The sequence below is a fragment of the Montipora foliosa genome, chromosome 4 (genome assembly GCF_036669935.1).
Source record: "Montipora foliosa isolate CH-2021 chromosome 4, ASM3666993v2, whole genome shotgun sequence".
Classification (NCBI taxonomy): Eukaryota; Metazoa; Cnidaria; class Anthozoa; order Scleractinia; family Acroporidae; genus Montipora; species Montipora foliosa.
In genome coordinates this window covers 9,514,027-9,534,026 of record NC_090872.1, presented here as the reverse complement: position 1 = coordinate 9,534,026, position 20,000 = coordinate 9,514,027, and the positions used below count along the sequence as shown (strand labels likewise).

Genomic DNA, 20,000 nt, shown 5'->3' with positions numbered 1-20,000 from the left:
GCCCAGAGGTGACGCCCGCAAATGGTGACGCCGACCTACTTGTAGTCAAAACCGCTGTAGAGTCTGCCATAAAGAATTCCATGGTTCTAGTTGGGGATGGCACAGATTTGCCAGTCCTTCTGTGTTATCATGCTTCCGAAGGTGGATGTGGCCTCTTTTTTTGACCTGAGACAAAGGCAAACTCGAGATGTGCCCGTGTCTGGCATATGAAGAAAGTAAAAGAACAGCTGGGTAAGGAAGTTTGCAGAAATTTCCTTTTCCGTCACACCGTCACTGGATGCGACACAACATCGCGCCTCTATGGTGTTGGAAAGGCAACAGCCCTGAAGAAACTTGAGAATGTACCTTACTTCAGACAGCACGCTAACGTTGGTCTTCATCTGTCATTCTGCTGTTTCTGGCGTTGTCTCTGCAGGTGAAAAACCACTTGTATCATGTTTCGGAGGTAAACCAGGGGTAGGTTAACTCTATCAGATATCAGCGTTACTTCGAAAAACTTGCAGCCAAGACATCTCATATCGAGCCACAGAATCTGCCCCCAACAGCAGCAGTGGCCCGATTTCACAGCCTACGCGTCTGCTTGCAGGTAAAGCAGTGGTAGGAGAAGTTGCAGGCATGTCAATGGAAGACTGGAGGTGGAAACTCCCTAATTATCAAGTATTTCCTGTTGCAGCAGACTTGCCGCCTGCCGCAGAATCTCTTCTCTAGTTAATCAGATGCAACTGTTTGTCTGACTGTAGCAATATAATCGAGGTGCAACAAATTTGTCGCAAGAATGGTACGCAGTGTTCCCCAGTCTGTGGCCAATGCAAAGGTCTTTGTGCACAAATTCTTTGAACACTGTAGACTAGGAAAGTGAACATTTGGAAGACTAGCATTTTTATAAATACATTGTATATGTAGCATGTGTAGAATTGAACAAAGAGGTAGCTTTGTTGTGATGATATAGGCCTTTTCTTGTCGTGAGTCTTAAGCATTTATGTCTTGTAATGTTTCGGCAAAATAAGATTTCACCGCTGGCTCCAAATAAACCTTAATAATTCACTAAGTTAAATATATTTTGTGGAAAGGTCTTTCACGATTAAAGCCGTAAAATCATTGTTCTTAAGGGTAGATTCTTAGTTTTGGCGAAATGGCTCGAATTATACCAATAAAAAACGCTAAACGGCAACTTCCGGTTGACAGCCTCGTTTTCGTGCTATAGGAAAAACAGACTTATTTTATGGGTGCGGTTTGGAGGCGTTCCCATGCTTGGATCTTTAGGGACTTTTAGTACGTTCATGCATAGGATATTCCTAACTGGTCAATGACGAGAAAGCTTCTTTTGCAATTAGTTACAGGTCCGACCACAAAATGCCTGGACTATAAAACGTCCTTGCCCCATGGGTAAAATGGCTATTGATAGTAGATAGTAGTTGTGATATTGTCACCCTCCTTACCGTATATAACTCCGCTTAGTTTTTGAAGACGAAAGAAATATGGCTCCGACTTGAGGTGGTCTAAGAGCTCGTGGGTCTTTCTATTTTGCCACTAAAGAGCCATAGTAGGTGCGTCAGGTTTTAGTAATGCTTTGTCGCGGAATGTTCAGGAAACCAGTGAGTTCCTAGGATTTGCTAGGTTTAGGTGGTTTCAAGTTTGAGGAGGAATTGAAGCTCTGACTATAAAGTCCTTGAGTGATTTGTTCTTCCTGTAAGCGACAATAGGAGCATTAGCTAAGATGCGCTTTTTTTTTCACTTTGGTCGTAGTGTTGCTGATAGGTTCGCTGCAGAGAACGTTGTACGATGTTCCTAAATTTAATGTCATGTTCAGTTTTCCTGTTAGCAGAGGTCTCTTCTCTTTTTGCGTTCACTGTGCTGACGAGTACGGGAAAACAGACCTCGGCCATGCGTCCAAACGCACTTTGATTCAACCTTGCGAAGGTAACTTATTACGTTACAATAATGACCGCATCTTGTTCAGCAATATTCGGTGTTTCATATGGTAGCACGACATTGCTGTTACGTGGTACAGTGTGTAGTGCCATTCTTTTGAAGAGATTTGTCTTTTCAAAGTGTTGAAACTGATTAGAGCCACATTAATAAGCTCCTGAACACACTGATGTAACTCTGTGGTGTGAATTTGTTAACGTGACATGGGTTTGTTTATTTACAAAGCACTTTCTTTACTCAGCTGTTGTCACTACCGATGAAATTACAAACTTGTGGGAATCACCCATAAATACACAATATACATTAACTTTTTGTGTAAATGTGAATCGAAGAGTAGCATAACGAAGCTAGTGTTTTGGAGTAAGTCAATAATCGAGCTATGAGAAAGAACGAAAACCTACGATTTGCCATGTACAAAAAAAGACCGCTAGAAGGTACAATCAAACCGATTAAACGAGTTTAACTTTTAGTAATCTGTTCCCAAAATCTGCTTTGCGCATGTCACAAGCACAGTTGAAAGTTGTCTGTCACCAGTTCTTTAGCAGTGCGTTCGCGATTTTCGAGTTTCTCCCATTAAAGTTGAGACCATTTGGATTGCTACGTGTGAAGTTGAAACAGATTTCGAAGAAAGACTTGTCGTATTCTCCTCAGGTTTTTATGCACAATTTGTTGAATATTTCGCCGTCCATTGCAGGGGAGATAACATCTGACAAAGCATTTCATTCAGTCAGGACGAAAGCAATTTCCATTTGCGAGCAGAAACTGTTTTCTTTCTGTGGAAATCTGTTTGTGTTATGAGTAATTTAGAAACGTTTTGGTCGCGAAAAATTAGGGCTTGAAGTTTATCAGCGTTTGAATGGTGAGTATCTAACACATTTTCCATCAAAAAGGTCTTCCAAATCACCATTTGCCTCAATCTCTCTATTGTAATTTAATGGCGTGCATGATTCATGTTCTTAGTTTGTGATTTTGTTTTCGCTTTAATTAGCTTTGAATGTTTTCGAAAGATAAATACGTTTAGTTGTATGACTTGAGAAATTCTGATTTAACAAAGTGGAACTGACTGCTCTAAGTATTTTTTCCTAGTGGATAACTGTTTCATCAACGTTTTAACGCAAAGGTGGATTCATTTTAATTTCAGGAAGGTGAAACCGTGCTCATATCAGCCTCAAGAGACGGTCATTTGGAGGTCGTCCGAACATTACTTAGCAAGTATGCAGATATTGAAGCAGCAGACAGCGTGAGTATTTTTTAAGAATTTTTTTCGTACCGCGTTAAGTTGTAGCCTGGCTATACATTCCATTGTTGTACTTAAAACACCAGTTTAGCACCGAAGCACTCATGAAACTTAACATTTCATTTCTACCTCCCATTGCTCTGTTAAAAGCATCTTTGTACAATTTCTATACAGTGCTTGTTTAGATCTCAGTTTCTCGTTAATGTAGGTACTACATGCTGTTTAAGGTTAAGAAAAAATAAATAAAGTAAGGAAAGGTTGCTTTCCAAAAATAATCGGCTTGTTCTGCTCCAGACAACTTTCTTAGCGTCTAAGGAAAGGTTAGTTCATTAAGTCTTTAAGTGATCCGCTTCCCGAATGCCTCAGGGAACGAAAGAAGTTCGTTTTGTGGTAAAAGATCAACAAAAGGTCAGTTTTAGTTTTTGGAGATGTCCTACCACGTTTTTATTTAGTGGTAGACAGTGCCATAATCGTATCTATAGCGTCTAAACTCACACATGAAGCTGGCAAACGGGTGTACCTTCACTCTGACCAGCATTGAACAAGTTCGCCAACATCACGGTTAAAACTGTCCCAACAGCTGCCACGCTCAGTGGCGATTTGACTGCTCGCGAGACTTTCTTATAGCGAAATGACTATTACGCGATACTCCCGAACATTTGCAATAAGAGCTTCTGGACATTTCCACAATGTCATAGCACGAAAAAAAAATTGTAACAGAACTTTCAGCATTTCCATCTTTGTCACAAAAATGGTCACTTCCGGCACCATGGTCCTCAGTGGCAACGTAGCCTGCGAACAGGCTCCCGGCGAGGACGGAAAAAAACATTCGGCGAGCGCGAAACAAAAGAATTCGGAGAGCAAAGCGATGCCTATTTGCAGGCTAGTGGCAACGACACTTCGCTGTTATTTACGTTGTTACAAAGATATTTTTGAACTTAAAATACTTATTTGGGGGATAACATTTTTTACATTTTAGGAGGTTTGATGTTGAGTATTGCAAACTTGATTACAAATGGTTTTTTAACTGCCTTAATTAAGTAAAATTGAGCGTGACTGCTTCTCGTAAACAGACACGTCAAAAAATACTTTAATAAACAGATATTGTTTCAATGTTGAAGTATTGAGAAAATTGTTTGACTGATTCTTATCTGTTCTCAAATCACAGTTCAGAACGACGGTCATGTCTGGTTTATCCAAATAGAAAATTGCCATTAGATTTTAGCGTAAAAATTTCAAAGGATGTGAAAGAAAGACAGGAACATCTTGAAGTTTTCAGCCCTAAAAGCTTGTCTAAATTGTTTTAAAAGCCGTCTGTAATTGGGGGCGGGGGGCGAGGTATTCTTCGGGAAAGATCGAAGATTGTTCCACTGCTTCAATTAGCCCTTGTTATCGAAACAAGCATCCCAGCTTGTTGATATAAGAGCATTTGTTATTGATAGCTGCAAAATTTAGCTTCAGTCAAACAATTTTTTCCTTGTTGCTGCGGTTTGCCGAGCGAACTCCTCGTCACGCACCTCAATAATCCGAGATTACTTCTAGTAATATTTATTATCATCAGTACGGAGGGACGGCATAATTTTAGGTCAGGGTCTGTGTCAAGTTACTATCTTCTAAACCTCACTGGGAGTTGTGATTTAAAAGTTGTTGCTGTATTTGTAGTATGTGCCATTTTGCCGTCACAGTTTCCGCTTAACCAATCAAAATGCTCCTGACATTTTTACTACAGTACCAAGAGTAACTCAGCACCACTCATCTTCGTAGAAGCCACACTTTTATTGTTGAATATTATTGTCAATGACCAATGAATAGATCATCGTGCGAACAACCTCGTTCTCAACGTCTCTTCTCCCGCTCCAGGGAACCTGGAAACGAGGCTCCGAGGCCACTTTGATTTGCATTAGTTTTGTCGACTGATGAAATCGTCGAAAATGGCCATTCAGGTGAAGGCTTCCGAGCAGTACTTTCCCTTGGTGCTACTTATTTTGCTGTACAAACTAACTGTTGAGGCTCTTCAGATGTAAGTTCTTGCGAGTTTGAGAAGGAGGGTGAATTTCCATTTTCAGTGCTGAACCAGGAAAGCGGAAGTGTTGTTCCTTTTGAGTCTGATAATAGATCGAGGTTCCAAAACGCGAGCATGGAACTGAAAGCTCTTCAAAATGGCTCAGATTTTCTGAGTTTGTTTTCCCTCGAGCGCAGCATAATTAAAACGGTCTATATTTTCATTATCATTTCCTGCTGCTTCCCGTTCAAGCAGTTTTCACCAAACTAGCCAAAAATTCGTAGGTACGATTTTTGTGTAGAAAGGAATGACATGTGTTTAAATCGAGCATGCTTGCGGTCGATTTCTAATTTATCTTGGTTAAATTATTCAATGCGTGGTCTTTTCCGCAGACAGAAAGTTGAAACCACATTGTTTTGCTTAAGTTTGTTTTGAAAATGAAAGAAAAAATAGCACATAGCTTTGGGGCACGCCAACGGGTCACAATTGTGAATCATGGACAATCGCATTCTGTATTAACTGCAAGTTCTTATACCATTACTTCATGCCAGATGTTTTGTCTATTGCAATGACTTAAAGTTAGAAATTCAAGCCTGCAGTAGAAGCTCGTTTGGTGTGAACAAACGGCGCGTGGCCTGAGCTAATTACATGATTTCTTAAATTGTTTTGACTGTTTTGACTGTGTTGTCTGGCACTGAGCTACTTGATACAAGATACTCCTCGCAAAACACAATGGCTTGCCTACTCTTCAGATGTAGAGTAGCTTTGGTCTCATAGCTTTAAAACATTAAATACTGGACGAATTGGTCCACTTTACGAAACATTAAGTTACTTATGTTCAAGTAAATATGTCAATAAGCGCCGAAGATTGACATGTCAAGGCCGGGTCAAGGCCCACGACATTTTTTTCTTTCCATGTAACGCATTCACAAGCATAACAAAAATCTGTTGCTTGTGCGCGTGTTAAGCAGGAGATTTTCATCTTTTAGGAAAGAAAAACAGCGTTATTCCATGCGGTTGAAAAGGGACACGTCTTGATTGTCAAAGAACTCCTCGAGGCCGGCGCAAATACCGAGACAACAAACAAGGTACTTATTTCTCGCCAGCATCCGCTTTTGGTGAAATCCGCCATTAAAGGGAATCTCCACTTCAACAAAAAGATAACTTTAAATCACAGGAAATAACTGTTACAGTCAAGTCAATCTGAAATATTTTCAAAGAAGATGTTTGTATCCGCAAAAAATATGAGGAAAAGTGAATTTTAAAATCGATTATTGTCACTTTCAAATTTTGCGGGTGCCGCCATCTTGAATAATTGTTGTCCTATTGTTATTAAACAAAAGCTCATTTTGTCAGAACAATAGGGCAACCGTAACACGTCACAATCATTCAAGATGGTGGCGCCTGCGAAATTTGAAAGTGAAAATAAGCGATTTTAAAATTCACTTTTCCTGATATAAACACTTTTTTTTTAAATTTCGAACAAATTTGTTTCGAATAAGTAAAGATTTGGTAAAACATTTGACAATAAAAATCTGCGACAAAATATTATAAAACAACATGGCACCACGTTTCGACGTTTCCAGAACGTCATTATCAAGTAAAAATGAAGTAATGAAATAGAGTATATATATATATGTATATATCCATTAGGGCCAAACTCTTTGTTTAACTTTTAATGCCTTTTAATTTATTCATATCTTCACTTTATATATATATACTCTATTTCATTAGGTCATTTTTACTTGATAATGACGTTCTGGAAACGTCGAAACGTCGTGCCATGTTGTTTTATAATATTTTATCGCAGATTTTTATTGACAAATTTGTTTGTCAACATAATGGTCTTCGATTTAAACTTATTCTGTAGTAAGAGTGGAGGTTCCCTGTAAGTTAAAACATTGCCGCTTTATTTTTATCAGTAGTTACTCAACAAAATGCTGCTTGCAAATTAGCCTTATTTTCCCTCAAACATTTCTTTAGATTCACCTGAATAACCGTATTTACTTTGTTTCATTTGAAAGCGCACATGATAATTTCAGCCATTCCTCTTGTCAAACCGTTAACCTTAACTTAATTACCAAATTTTTTAATGAAAAAAATGTTATCAACAGACAAGGGAAGATTCCGAATCAAGTGAATAAAGTGTATCTTTGGGGAATAGGAAAAGTACGAATCAGACAAAACATTTCTAGTCGAAATAGTTCTCAACTATAACGCTCAGATAGATTTCCGGGTATTTCTAGCACTACAAGTTACCCTGTGATGATTAATAGCTTTTATTACCGTTGAGCCCACGTCTCAGCGATGTTGGTTTCAGAGGGCGCGAAAACGAGGCTTTCGGGTCAAAACAAGAATTTGTTATCGAAGAACTGTGTGATTTGGGGACAGCTATTCTTAGAGTTATTTTCATAGAGTTATGTCCTATCATAGTTAAAGTTAAGTTTCCAAAATCCTGAATTCAAGATTTTGGAAGCCAAAATCCTGACTTCATGATTGGAAAGAAAAAATCGCTCGTGTGGCCACGGATTTACTTTCGACACTCAATAGGCCAATTCCGAGTTCATGTCTGCCTCCTCTTCAGTTCAGCGAGTCTAAGTGCGAAGTTTTTTGTGATGGTAATTAGTTCTACTTTACATATGAATGAAACCTAATTTTCATAACAAAAACTTCGCACTTAGACTCGCCTTGAAGACGAGGTAGACATGAACTCGGAAATGGCATTTTGATTATAATACTTACATTGCACATACCTTGATAATGGGCCATTTCCGAGTTGCTGTTTGTCTCGGTTTCGAAGTGAGTCTTGGTGCTCAACTATTGTAAGGGAAATGAGTTTGATTTGCATAAGAATACGCAACTTTTTTTTGGATGGTTGTGTACCAGGACTCGCTTTGAAACTGAGGCATGCAGCAACTCGGAAATGAGCTATTGAAAACCGCTCTATCTGATCGAATGTTAACCCGAACGCCTCGCTTTCGCGCCCTCTGAAACGAGCACCGCTGAAACGTGGGCTCAACTGTAATAATAGCTATTCTGCTTGCTACTTGTACTCTTTTTCTTGTGTATAATCCGAGAATCATTCACCTGAGATACTGTCAAGTTAGACAGCTTGATGCAACTTTGGTTTGGAGAATTACGAATGTGTTTTAAGAGTTTAAAAAGTTACTATTCAAGGAAATTGGCGAGCGTATAAAATGACTCTTGCAATACTTTTGGATGCCTCATTATGAAGACACTAGACAGGAATGTCGAGACACTCCATCGTTGAGGTTTTTGAAACTTTTTAAGCTACATTCTTAATTCTTCAAAACAGAGAAGCATCAAGCTATGTTTGGTTGTTAACCTGTTTGCAGTGTGAACACCATCAACTTGTTACTACTATAAAAGTAATTATCATTATCATCATTGCCATTATCATACCCAGTCTCATTATTATCATTATTAGTTTCATTATCATTATCATAACTAGTTTCGTTATCGTTATTATTATTATTATTATTATTATTATTATTATTAGTGTCATTATCATTGTCGTAATTAGTTTCATTAGCATTATCATAAACATTATCGTTATCAGTATCAAAATTGTAGTAAGTATTATATCATCTGAGTTGATTAGCTCATCAAGAGCAGCATCTGTCTCCCGTACTTGCTCGAGGAATCAACCTTTCCCGAAGGTTTATAGAATGCCTCCCTCGAGAGATTCAACACTCCCGCTGTTGTAAACGCCAATCGAAACAGAGGTATCTCAGCATCAAGGAAGATTATGATACCTTTCGCGGGAAAAAACTTGTTCCTAAAAATAAATTTACTCGGGAAAGGGTTGACTCAAGGAATTATTAGAGATAAGAGGCTGTCCTTTATAAGCTTCTGCTGAGGTTTATTTTGCTCATCGTAGGATGGAGAGACACCTCTGCTACGAGCAACGCAGAAGAAACACACTCCGATAGTTTCTCTTCTGTTGGAGAAAGGTGCAAGTGTTTCAGTTGCAGACAAGGTAGGTCGATCTCTCGGCGGTAATCCCCCTACCTGAATCCCCAGTTCCTCCAATGGGACCACTCCCGGGGAGTTATATCAAATAATTAACACTTGCACCTTGATCGTGTGTTGGATATGGGATAGTGGATACCCAACGAGGCAATAAGCCATCCCATACCCAACGAGCACGAATGGAATGGTTTGTTCCGCTACAAAAGGTTTAGTTTGGCTACACTTGACACAACCATACAGTGTATGCGCGAATAAGCTAGGTTTAATGGGTTGATGTGACCATTAGAAACTTAATATCCGAGGATAAATAACTGTTGATTGTATCTCTAACCAATTTACTGTATCCTACCTTAACGCGCTACTTCGCAGAGTGTGCATTTGTAAGCCAGCGACCCATACTACATGTTGTAAAGATGTATTATGGCTCACTCGAAAACTGTACCCTTACCAAACCTTGGACCTTATTGGAGTTGAGCCTGCAGGCACATTTTCCTTTGTTTAAAACTTCATGCGAAAGATGCTTAAGGGTCAGTTCGATACAAAATGACCTCTTAGCCTCGTTTATGCGGCAAAACCGCTGATACCTCTGATAAGGGCTTTTACGTTTAAGGCTGTTGTTGCTTCTGTGCGTTTCTCCCCTCCCTCTTGCCGTGCTTTCCCACCCTCCCCTACACAGACGCGCGCTCCTCACCCTGGTTCTTTCTTCGGCAGCGAGGGGATACAGCGGTGCATATCGCGGTGCGAGGAAGATACCGTCGAATCTGCGAGCTTCTGTTGAGGAATCCCAAGGACGCTCGACTCCTTTACCGACCCAATAAAGCGGGCGAAACCCCGTATAACATCGACAGACAGCACAAACACAGCTTGCTGACACAAATATTTGGAACAGGTAAGGCGTATTAGTTTTGTTTACCTCTAGAGAACAAAGTTGGGTTTTGGGGGAGGGTGGTGCTGAGCGCTCTCGCCTCTAGTCACTGAGAAGGCATCGAAAACGTCATCTCAAAATATAAATTCGCGTTATTATAATCACTTCGTGACTATTTTAACCTTTTTAATAAGGGTTTGGTAGTTCGTAGGGCGTGCAAAGCTATTGTTTTTGCCCACTACATATGCAAATTTGTGACGTTCTCGTTGCCGTTCTCGTTGCTTACGTTTCCTCCTTTGTTCCGAACTATATGTATGTTGAGTTTGTCTCTTGTATAATTTACTCCAAAATCCCGGGGGGTACTCCAGTTTTTGTTCTGTCACAGCCCAAAACGTCTCTACTTTCTTAAATCCAATAATACACCTCTTCTACCCCCAACAAATTTGGGTCGTGGCGTATCTCATCGAACGGGCTTCAGGATTGGCCAAAAGAATAGTAGAACGAACAAAGATGACAATGGATTTAGCACAGAAAACAGTGGGAGGCACGACACAATACAGCCAATGCTATATAGTGTTCAACAAGAGGTACGACCCTACCCAAAAATTTGCGTAGGCATTGTTTTCGATTTCAATGAAAATGCAGAATTTTGAGGGAAAGGGGGGGGGGGGAGGGGGGGGTAAACAAGATATATTATGTGATCTGAGAAACTGAGAGAATATCCCTTACCTCATTCATACTCCCGTCTTGATAGTAGATAAATATTCAATCCCCTGAAGTCCACGATTAGAAATTCTGCACTTCGTATCGTGGCCTTGTTTCTAGTTTGTAGTTGTCAGGCACATTTGATCGTACTCTCATTTTTGTTTTCTCTTGAATTATGAATTATAGGGAAGATATCTGTTTACAAACATTGCTTTTGTTTTCAAATGTGCCAACCACAGAAACAAAAGACCCCTTGTTTCGACAGCCAATGAGGCTCTTTGGCACATTAAAGAGCTTAAGATCTACGACGACGACGACGACGACGACGTTGACGAAAACTCCACAAAACAGTGATATCATTGGTTAAGAAGGCATAAATAATCGTGCTGCACGAGCCAGAGTGAGGCGGAGAGCCTCGGCGGACTGTACTCAATACTGGGAGTAACATACAATGTTATGATTTTGAGAATTGTACTCGTATATCAGAAATTCTTATGTAATCGTCCGCGTTTTTCAGGATTTCAAAGAGTTTATTCTTTAGTTCGCTTTGAAATTGATTTTTATTTAGTGTTTTGATAGAGAGTGGAATACTGTTCCATATCAAGGTGCCTGAGATAGGGAAGGCTCTTTTCATATTTTCAGTTCTAGCTTTCTCAACATAATAGTGCTCGTTAGTAACAGATATAAGGTGAGAAGTACGTGACGGGGAACAAAATGTCTGAGTTTGGCAATAAACCCGATTGTTTTCCTGACTTTTTGACAAATGTAATCTATATGATATTTCCCTGATCAGGTTCGTATCAATGAGCATACCAAGATATTTAACATAATTTTTCATTTCTAACGGTTGGCTAGTATTTGAGTTGCTATTTATTATTCTAATATTGGAATGAAAGGAAAGAGTAATTTGGCGTGGACGAAATATGGTATAGTTAGAGTTTTCGGCATTCAAGGTCAGTTATTGACAGTTGACCACCTACACACTTTGGACAGCTCTTCGTTAAATTCCGTTTCAAGTTTTGTAAGATGTCCGTTTGCATAAGTTGCGCTAGTATCATCGGCTAACAAGTAGAAATGAATCTTATTCGAAGATTTATATAAATCATTGATATACAAGAGAGAAAGCAAGGGTCCCAGTACGGAAACTTGACGAACTCCGCAGAGGGTTTAACTGTCATCCAATATATAACCATTAACAGCCGCATACCAATTATATATGACTTTTACCTCTCTTGAATACTGTCAAACTGTCATCGCTATCAATATCATCGTCATCATCATTTTCGCCCTCTGCATTGCGGGTCAATAACGGCACTGGTTGATAAATAAATGAATTTTCTTCACCGTTCTTTCAGGTCTGTTTACTCCTGGAAAGAAGTGTAGCGAAGAAGTTATGGGTTTCGAGGTCTACACCAGTGCCCTCGCCGACGTCTTATGTGAGCCTTCACTCAACATGCCGCTGACTGTTGGAATGTATGCGCGTTGGGGAAGTGGCAAATCTTTTGTTTTGCGGCGACTGCAAGGTATTAATGCTCACAGATTCCGGGATTCAATTTGAATTCGTTGAAGCGGATTGGTTTATTTCCTTAATATATGTAAACTAAGTTCAGATGTAGGTTGACCTGCCAATCGGGTGGCACTGGCGGTTGTCCTGTTGTCCGGGCTATAGTTTGGAACTGTCTACTTTTCGATGGAATTTATTCAAAGCAATTAACACATGGTTCCATAGGAAAGCGAAGCGAGCTCTATGATTAACGTCATGAAGTGTGTAGTAAGCATCAGCAGTAATCTTTACCCTCAGCCTATAGTTATAAATTGCCAGTAAACGGTTAATTTCTTTGTTGTCATCCATAAGGTTCACGCACATCATTTTACTGCAGTAAACTGACACCCCGTCCAGGGAGAAGACGCCACGCCCATTTTTTTCCTTCCTCTTTTTTTGCCTGCGTAAGGAAGCGTTCTCGTTCAAAGTAATAAGAGCTCCGAAAAGGATTTTCGTGCTGTCATTAGTGCTTTAAAGCCCTTCGCCCAAACGGGAACACTTGCCACACAGGCTTTGTATTTTCACTGTACCCATCCGTTTAGTGACAATAGAATCCTGATTTTGTGGCTCTTTCCTGTATTTTTTTTGCAGAGGAGATGCGAGAGTTTGCCCATCAAGATCTTCGACCCATGTTTCACTTTTCTCGCTTCGTATTTATTATTCTACTAGTATTTTGCACAGTAATCGGCATTCTTCTCGCAGCCACTGTCAGCGTTGCAACGGGAATCGCTGTTGGCCTAGGGATATTTTTTGCATGTTATCTTCTGTTTCTAAGCGCGTACGTAGCCGATAGACGCTACAACCGTGGAGAATCGTCCTGTGGTATCGGAGCTTACGTCACCAACGCGGTGGAGACGGTAAAGCTGTTATGTCAGCTCGTGTTCTGCATTCCACCTTGCCCCGGCGCTACCAAACCAAATATGCCAGTTCGCTTCCTGTTCACAGACTTCAGCAAATTAACTTGTAGCGGAAGTGAAGCCGCCTCGTTGGTCGGCATGATCGAAACGCTCTGTGACGTTGTCGAAAAAGAGTTCGGATTTTTCGTGAGCAGATTATATAGGGTATTTCGTTCTCCGCCTTCGGAATACGACGAGACCACAATGTCCGAAGCGCGTTGGAAACGCTGCTGTTGTTGTGTGCCGACTTTTACAATCTTCCTTGTCATTCTTGCGGTTGGTATGATTGGACTCGTGTTTTTCAAGGTGTACGGCACAAAGGGTGGATCTGTCATCACGGGCATCGAAATCGCATCCGCCTCGATTGTTGGTGTGGCTGTGCTGGTTCACTTGCCAACCCTGTGCTCTATCTTGTATTCGCTGATTTTTTCACAGAAGAAGCGGATTTCTGTGGTGGCGACGCAACTCGGGTTAAAAGAAGAGGGCTTCATACACGCTCTCAAACAAGAAGTCGAGCTGATAACGGATTTGGTGAACTGTGTGGATGGATTTACGAGACATCAAACACGAGTGGTGATTGTTATCGATGGATTGGACAATTCAGAGCAATCCAAAGTTCTGCAGCTTCTCGATTCAGTCAACTTGCTGTTCACCGATCCTGAAGCTCCCTTTATCATCTTAATGGCTCTAGACCCGCGGGTCATTATCAGAGCAATCGATCAAAGCTTTAGCAGTATTCTGCGGGAGTCGCACATCAGTGCATCGGACTATCTGAAAAGCATCGTCCAGTTGCCGTTTTACCTACCGGAACCGAAGACAAACTACACCGGGGTGTTAGCCCCGGGGGTTGTCACCCTCCTGGACCACCTTCGGGGTGAGGTACCGTCTGTGTCGGCTGTTCCACCCGAGCGATCGAGCGTCCTTGCGGATGAATTGGAATGGGATGGAGAAATGCTGGAATACAACACACATAACAGCTTCCCTCACAGACTGGCATGCGATATGCATAACTGCAACGGCGGAGTCGCAAACAGTCGAGTGCATCCCGATTTAGAGTTACATCACTCCATGTTATACGAACCGGCCTCGCGCGAAGACGAGGAACAATGCCTCGATCATCAAAAGTTACTTGACCGTGAGCTGGAACTCGAAGAACGCCGCCGACTCTCCACCGATCTAACTCAAGTGCTGGCGGATAATGAAACTGTGAACCCCTTGGGCGTCAAACGCCTAATGAACATCATATCCTTGACATGCCGTCTCCTACGCGCCCGTGGTATTGAATACTCGTGGAAACGGCTCGCGGCCTGGGTGAGTGTCGTTGATGGATGGCCATATAAGACCTCGTGGCTTGTCCTTCTTGTAGAAGACTCCAATACGCGAATACAAGATAACGTTTCGTTGAAAGACCTGTACGAAGCCACGTTGTCCGCCATGCCGGTGATTAATGAAGTCGACTGCGCAGTCGACGGAGATCTAGTGTATTTTGAAACGTTCCTTGCCAGTCACTACCCGCTCCTGAGCGCGGCTGATGTGAAACGTTTCCTTCCTTGCACTGTTCACTTAGATCCATCGCTTCGCCGGCAGATGGTGGAATTTTTACAGTCTGTGAGCTCAGTGTGTGGAAATAAATCCGACACCGGAAGCTTGGGCAAAGGCAATCCTCATCTTCAGGTGAGAACATAAGCATGGATATCTTTATATTGTATTCAAGGAATCTTTTTATTTCAGGCTTTGTGAACGCGAAAACACTCTAACAGCTTTCTGGTTACCAAGAATAGTTACTAAGATCTCCTTTCTCCGGTTAGTTTTAGACTGCGCAAAAGTATCCCTGTACTAGTAAGCATCACTGATACGAAACCAGAGTATCTCAAGATGCGCAGAAAGTGTGCGCAATAACAATAGTAAGCACCGTCCTTAAAACAATTGATTTGTTCGTCTGTCAACTCGACAAAACGGGTTGCGACCATCAGTTTGAAAAAAAAAAAAAACGCTTAGGTGTTCATCTCGTAACAATCACTGCAAGGGCAACCAATCAGCTCATAGAATTTTGACCATTTCATGACCTATGTAATAATACTAAAGAGAATTAGAGTCAGAAGGTGTTTCCCAAATGCAGCTCTTCACTAAGGCAGGGCTTCAAATTAGCGAAAAAATCCAGTCGCGATTTTGCGACGAGATACGAAAATGTAGTCGCAATGTCGCAAAATTTAGTCGCAAAATCGTCGCGCTGCATTGTGTTGTCAGTGGTGTAGCAAAACAAAATATGAGCGCAGAATACTTGTGTTGAAAGAAACCGCTAAAAATGGCAATGATATCGAAGGAATGGAGATCGCAGCGAAATTACAAATACGCTATCTTCAGATTGAAAGAAAACTCAAGGCGAGAAACAAAATAATTTTGTCATTTATTTTAGTAAAAAGAGCAGCAAAGTGGCAACCGCAAACCCTTTTGTTTCAAAAGAGCGAAGATGAAAGCAAGTCGCAAATTTGCGACGTCTTCAGATATTTTAGTCGCAAAGGGAAAAAATTGAGTCGCAAATGTGACTGTATTGGTCGTAATTTCAAGCCCTGTTAAAGGATAAGCAGCTGCATTTAAGGTTACCCTAAGCTAAATATGATAATGCTAAACTTTACCCTCAACTTATTGTTGGAAATCAATATGAGCAAAATAAATGTGTAGACTTAAAGGGACACGTCGTGTTGGATGTCAAAAGTAGGTGAGCATCGAATTGCTCGCGTTTTTTGAACGTAAGGGAAAGTGACCAGAAGTGACTGAACGTGAAGTGAGAGTTAAGAAAATGATCGCAGTTATCTTAACAAAGTAAGGCTGTAAAAAAAACGGCGTAGAATGTAAACGTTCTGCCTTCTTTTTCAGGCCGGGTTAGTAGTAAGTTCTTTCAAGAAAGCAAATCTAGCTTCTCTAACCATCGAGGATGTTTGCAAACAGGTCAGTGTAACTGGAATTATCATGACAAATAGTCTGTTTACACTAGAAAAGGAAACGAAGGCCTGTTAAAGATCAACTCATTTAAGCATTACTTTGTATTCGCCAACACATAGGCTTACATCTATGCGATGTAGTAATGTGTACTTATTGACTGAGTGGGAGGGCCGGACGGGAAAAGTACATTTATTATATGACCAGTACGGCCCCGCGCGGCCTTCGTTGTAAAACTATTGAGAAAATCCTCGTACGAGGGCCTTTACGCATTAGCACGAGAAAGGCCGTCCTGCCCTATTGCTCAGTGCGATGTGATTTTGGAGGAGATAACATCCAAGTTACTTACAGCCAGAAAAGCAAATGCAAACAACTTATTAGAAGAATTTTCTGTGCAAATTTCTAACTTTTTTTGTCGACACTTCATCTTCTGAGTGCTCAGGAATAGTGTAAAGAGCCCATATGGTAAAATGCTACGCTGGGTCCGTATGCCATGACCTCATAGCCAAATATAGTTCGTATACCCTCGCGGCCATGTAATATCCCCTATTTAACCAATGGTATTCTTGTTTCTTGTTTTGCCGTTGTCTTTGTTGTTGGCTTTGTCATTTCTTAAACGCCCTATTTTTACTTTCCATGCTCTGTCCAAAAAAGCTGCAAGCTCTAAATATCACCTTGTATGCATTGCGTGTATTTTTGTTCGTATTGCCAATGTGTTTTTAATGTTAATTAGGAACCAAGCCAAAGTTCTTAGAAAAGAACCTGCTTTGTTACTTATAGCGCTGCTTTTGTAACTATCATTTGAATGCATTCTTCAGATCGCTGAACTGGAAGGTTTGGATCAGAAGCAGATTTCCACCTACCAGAGCATCATCACAGAAAACAATATCAATGGCAAAGTGCTGTCCACATGTGATCTCGGTGAACTGGGGCAGATCATGGCTATGAGATTCGGTGATTGGCAGCTATTTCGCGCATGGGTACTGTCTGCTCGTTATCCTGCACAGGAATGCACCATGTGGTACGTGAATCTTTTCGTTCTTCCCTTGGTTTCACATCTTTATTCCTCATTATTCTTCCTAATTCCCATGGGGCGTCATGCAACCTTCCCTGCAAAGTCAATGTTTATTGGTACCAATATGAATTTACAGTGCGACGCGCCTTACCGTGGCCAACTAACAGAGTTTTTTGCAAATTGTCCGCCAATCAGGATGTGTGAATTTGATCGACAGTCACGCCTCCTTCAAAGTTCGCACAGTTGTAAGTTGAACACCGTTGCATGGGCTGTTGACGTATTTACACGTTAATTGTCAAATGTGAAAGTTTGTTGGGTGGCCTCGGTAAGGCGCGTTGCACTGTAAGATTGACCCGGCCATTTTAACCCTCGGTGTTCAATCACCCTGGAAATGAAACTGCATTCTGCGAAGTGTAGCCGCCACATACATTGCGTTTTGCTTGTCACGCAATCCTCACCTAATGGCCGTTGGCTCCGCACGCGATCTTTTCTCCCCATTGTTCAGCGTTCGTTGTGGGGAGATTGCTTGACAACGGAGAGAACGTGGTCTTCTCCACAACCGTTAGTTTGTTTGGTATTACCGAGAAACTTTTTTCCGAACTTTGGAAACTTATATGTTGAGTATGCGGTGGGAAACAGGCTTTTACTCGATTGCAAGGCTTGATAAGTATTTTGCAAACACCGGAACGAATCTTAAATGGTTTATCGCGCTTCAAAGTTGCATTTCTTCAGGAGAGTACTTCGTAGTTGAGGATTTTGTTCCTTCGCGAAAAGCTGAGGAGGCATACACAGTATTTACTTTCATAGTTTATCTTGTTCTCACAATCCATTCCAGGGTCGTAACGAGGTATATGGGATCAGGGATCACAGCCCTGGGATCTGGAGTCACAACGCGTGGGATCGGGATCAGCAGTATTTTTCATGGAATCAGGGATCAAATTTTTGCGGGTTCAGGGTTCAAAATTCTCATCATTTTTGGGATCAGGGATTAAAATTTTGGGTAAAAATATGGGATCAGTTACGAAAAAATATACCTCGTTACGACCCTGCCTTTCACCAGCTGGGACCGTATCTCAGTGAACGAATGAAATTTTTCCATTCGTGTGAGTTCACACGGGTTTCAGTCCACCATAGTCATCTCAAGACGTCCTCAATCATTTCTTCCAGTCACAGTAATGGCAGATGCTTTAGTCCCGGGGAGATGAACTGCCAGCTGCTCAAGACATCATCAGGTTAGCAGACCCCGCTATGCATACGACTGTCCTTTTCTTTCACTCACGTCTGTTGCTTTAACGTTGTTTGTTAAAAGGAACCTCGTCTTTGAAAGAATTTCCCTGTGCTCATATATTCCAAGTTGCACTCAAAATCATGTGATTGCGTATAGGTTGTTTTCACGTGACGTCACAGCGGCCATGTTTGTATATCTAAACAATGGAAGAGCGGCCATTTTGTTGTATCCAACTAATCCTGCGGGAATTGAGCACTATTATCATGCTAACGTTGTCTTCTGTTCGGTGGAAAAACAAGTTTACTGATCACGTGATTGAAAACACTCTATACAAACCAAAAATAACATTAGCATTTACACATAAGAGAGTAAAAGAAAAGGATAAAATCCTACGTTTCGGTGTAGTCATGAACTCCAGCGTTGAGGAAACTATAATTATACAGGATCAGTAGCTCATCGAGGGGAGCCTCATCTCCCACACTTGGCCTAGGAGGCAACTCTTTCCCTAGTACAAGGGGTTTCGTTTATGCAAACGTTGGCCGTGTAGCACTTATATTTCAACAGAATTAACTATGAGAGGGTGATGTGAAGTGCTATATTCTACCCATGTAAACCATGTGAGCTTTAGCCCTACTAGTGGAAATGGGCCCACTAAAGGACAGAGAAAAACCCTGACCAGGGTGGGAATTGAACCCACGACCTTCGGGTTAGATCATCGGTTCTCTACCGACTGAGCTACAAGGTCAGACGGGAGAAAGTCGTGGGAATTGAAGATGTCAAATTCACGGCAATGAATATGTACAAGTACAAGGGGTTACGTTTATGCAAACGTTGGCCGTGTAGTAGGGCTAACGCTCACGTGGTTTACATGGGGGTAGAATATAGCACTTCACATCACCCTCTCGTGGTTAATTCTGTTGACGTATTAGTGCTACACGGCCAACGTTTGCATAAACGTAACCCCTCGGGGAAAGGGTTGACTCAAGGAGTTTGGGGAGATAGAAGCTCCCCTTGATGAGCTCCTGACAGGATGCAAATTACAGTACTTAAAAAGCGATTAACACAAAAGGTGCGATTTGCGCGATCTGATGTAGCCTGTCTTTTGAAGCCTGGGAATAAAAGCTTTAAGGGTAATTAACATTTTATCTTCTAAACAGGCGCATGGGACCAGGCAAGTCCTCTATCCATTCCCGTGGGGAGCAGCGTGGATTCAACAGACCAGCATCAGTTCGAGTCTCCGTCATTGAAAGCCCCGGATATAGTACTCCAGCCTCCCTCGGCTCCAGAGAGCGAGGACGAGGAGGAGGACGAGCAGGAGGAGGGGGACATAAACGGTGAGATTATGGACACGGCTGCAACGGAGTTGGAGAGAAAGGAAACCACAGGAAAAGCAGACGATGAAGAAAAAGCAGAAGGGGAGAACTTAAACAGTGAAGCCGACATTGATTCAATGAAGAAAATTAATGTTGACATGGATAGTGTTCTTATTTCAATCGAAGACGATATTAATCTGCCTCCGCAACCTGAAATTCCAATGGGATTTGGTGATGACGGTGACGATGAATTCCCAGCTCCTCCTCTCCACGGGAACGATTTGATCTCATTTGGTGAGGCCGAGGACCGAAGGGATCGCGCGCTCCTTGAAAA

At 41.5% G+C, this 20,000-nt stretch overlaps 1 protein-coding gene across 4 annotated transcripts in view; it reads left to right on the top strand.

The window, feature by feature from the left end:
* Positions 1-20,000, top strand: part of LOC137999756 (kinase D-interacting substrate of 220 kDa B-like) — an 80,622-nt gene that overhangs the window by 57,546 nt on the left and 3,076 nt on the right. For 3 of the 4 annotated variants that reach the window (XM_068845650.1, XM_068845652.1, XM_068845653.1), the window contains 10 exons: positions 3,071-3,169; positions 6,158-6,256; positions 9,070-9,168; positions 9,873-10,050; positions 12,087-12,254; positions 12,866-14,844; positions 16,048-16,119; positions 16,929-17,131; positions 18,293-18,357; positions 19,511-20,000. The exon at positions 19,511-20,000 is cut by the window's right edge. In XM_068845650.1, coding sequence (XP_068701751.1) covers positions 3,071-3,169; positions 6,158-6,256; positions 9,070-9,168; positions 9,873-10,050; positions 12,087-12,254; positions 12,866-14,844; positions 16,048-16,119; positions 16,929-17,131; positions 18,293-18,357; positions 19,511-20,000 — 3,452 coding nt within the window. Of the gene's footprint in view, positions 1-2,659; positions 2,789-3,070; positions 3,170-6,157; positions 6,257-9,069; positions 9,169-9,872; positions 10,051-12,086; positions 12,255-12,865; positions 14,845-16,047; positions 16,120-16,928; positions 17,132-18,292; positions 18,358-19,510 lie in introns of those variants that run through there. The other variant, XM_068845654.1, reaches the window with a different exon arrangement.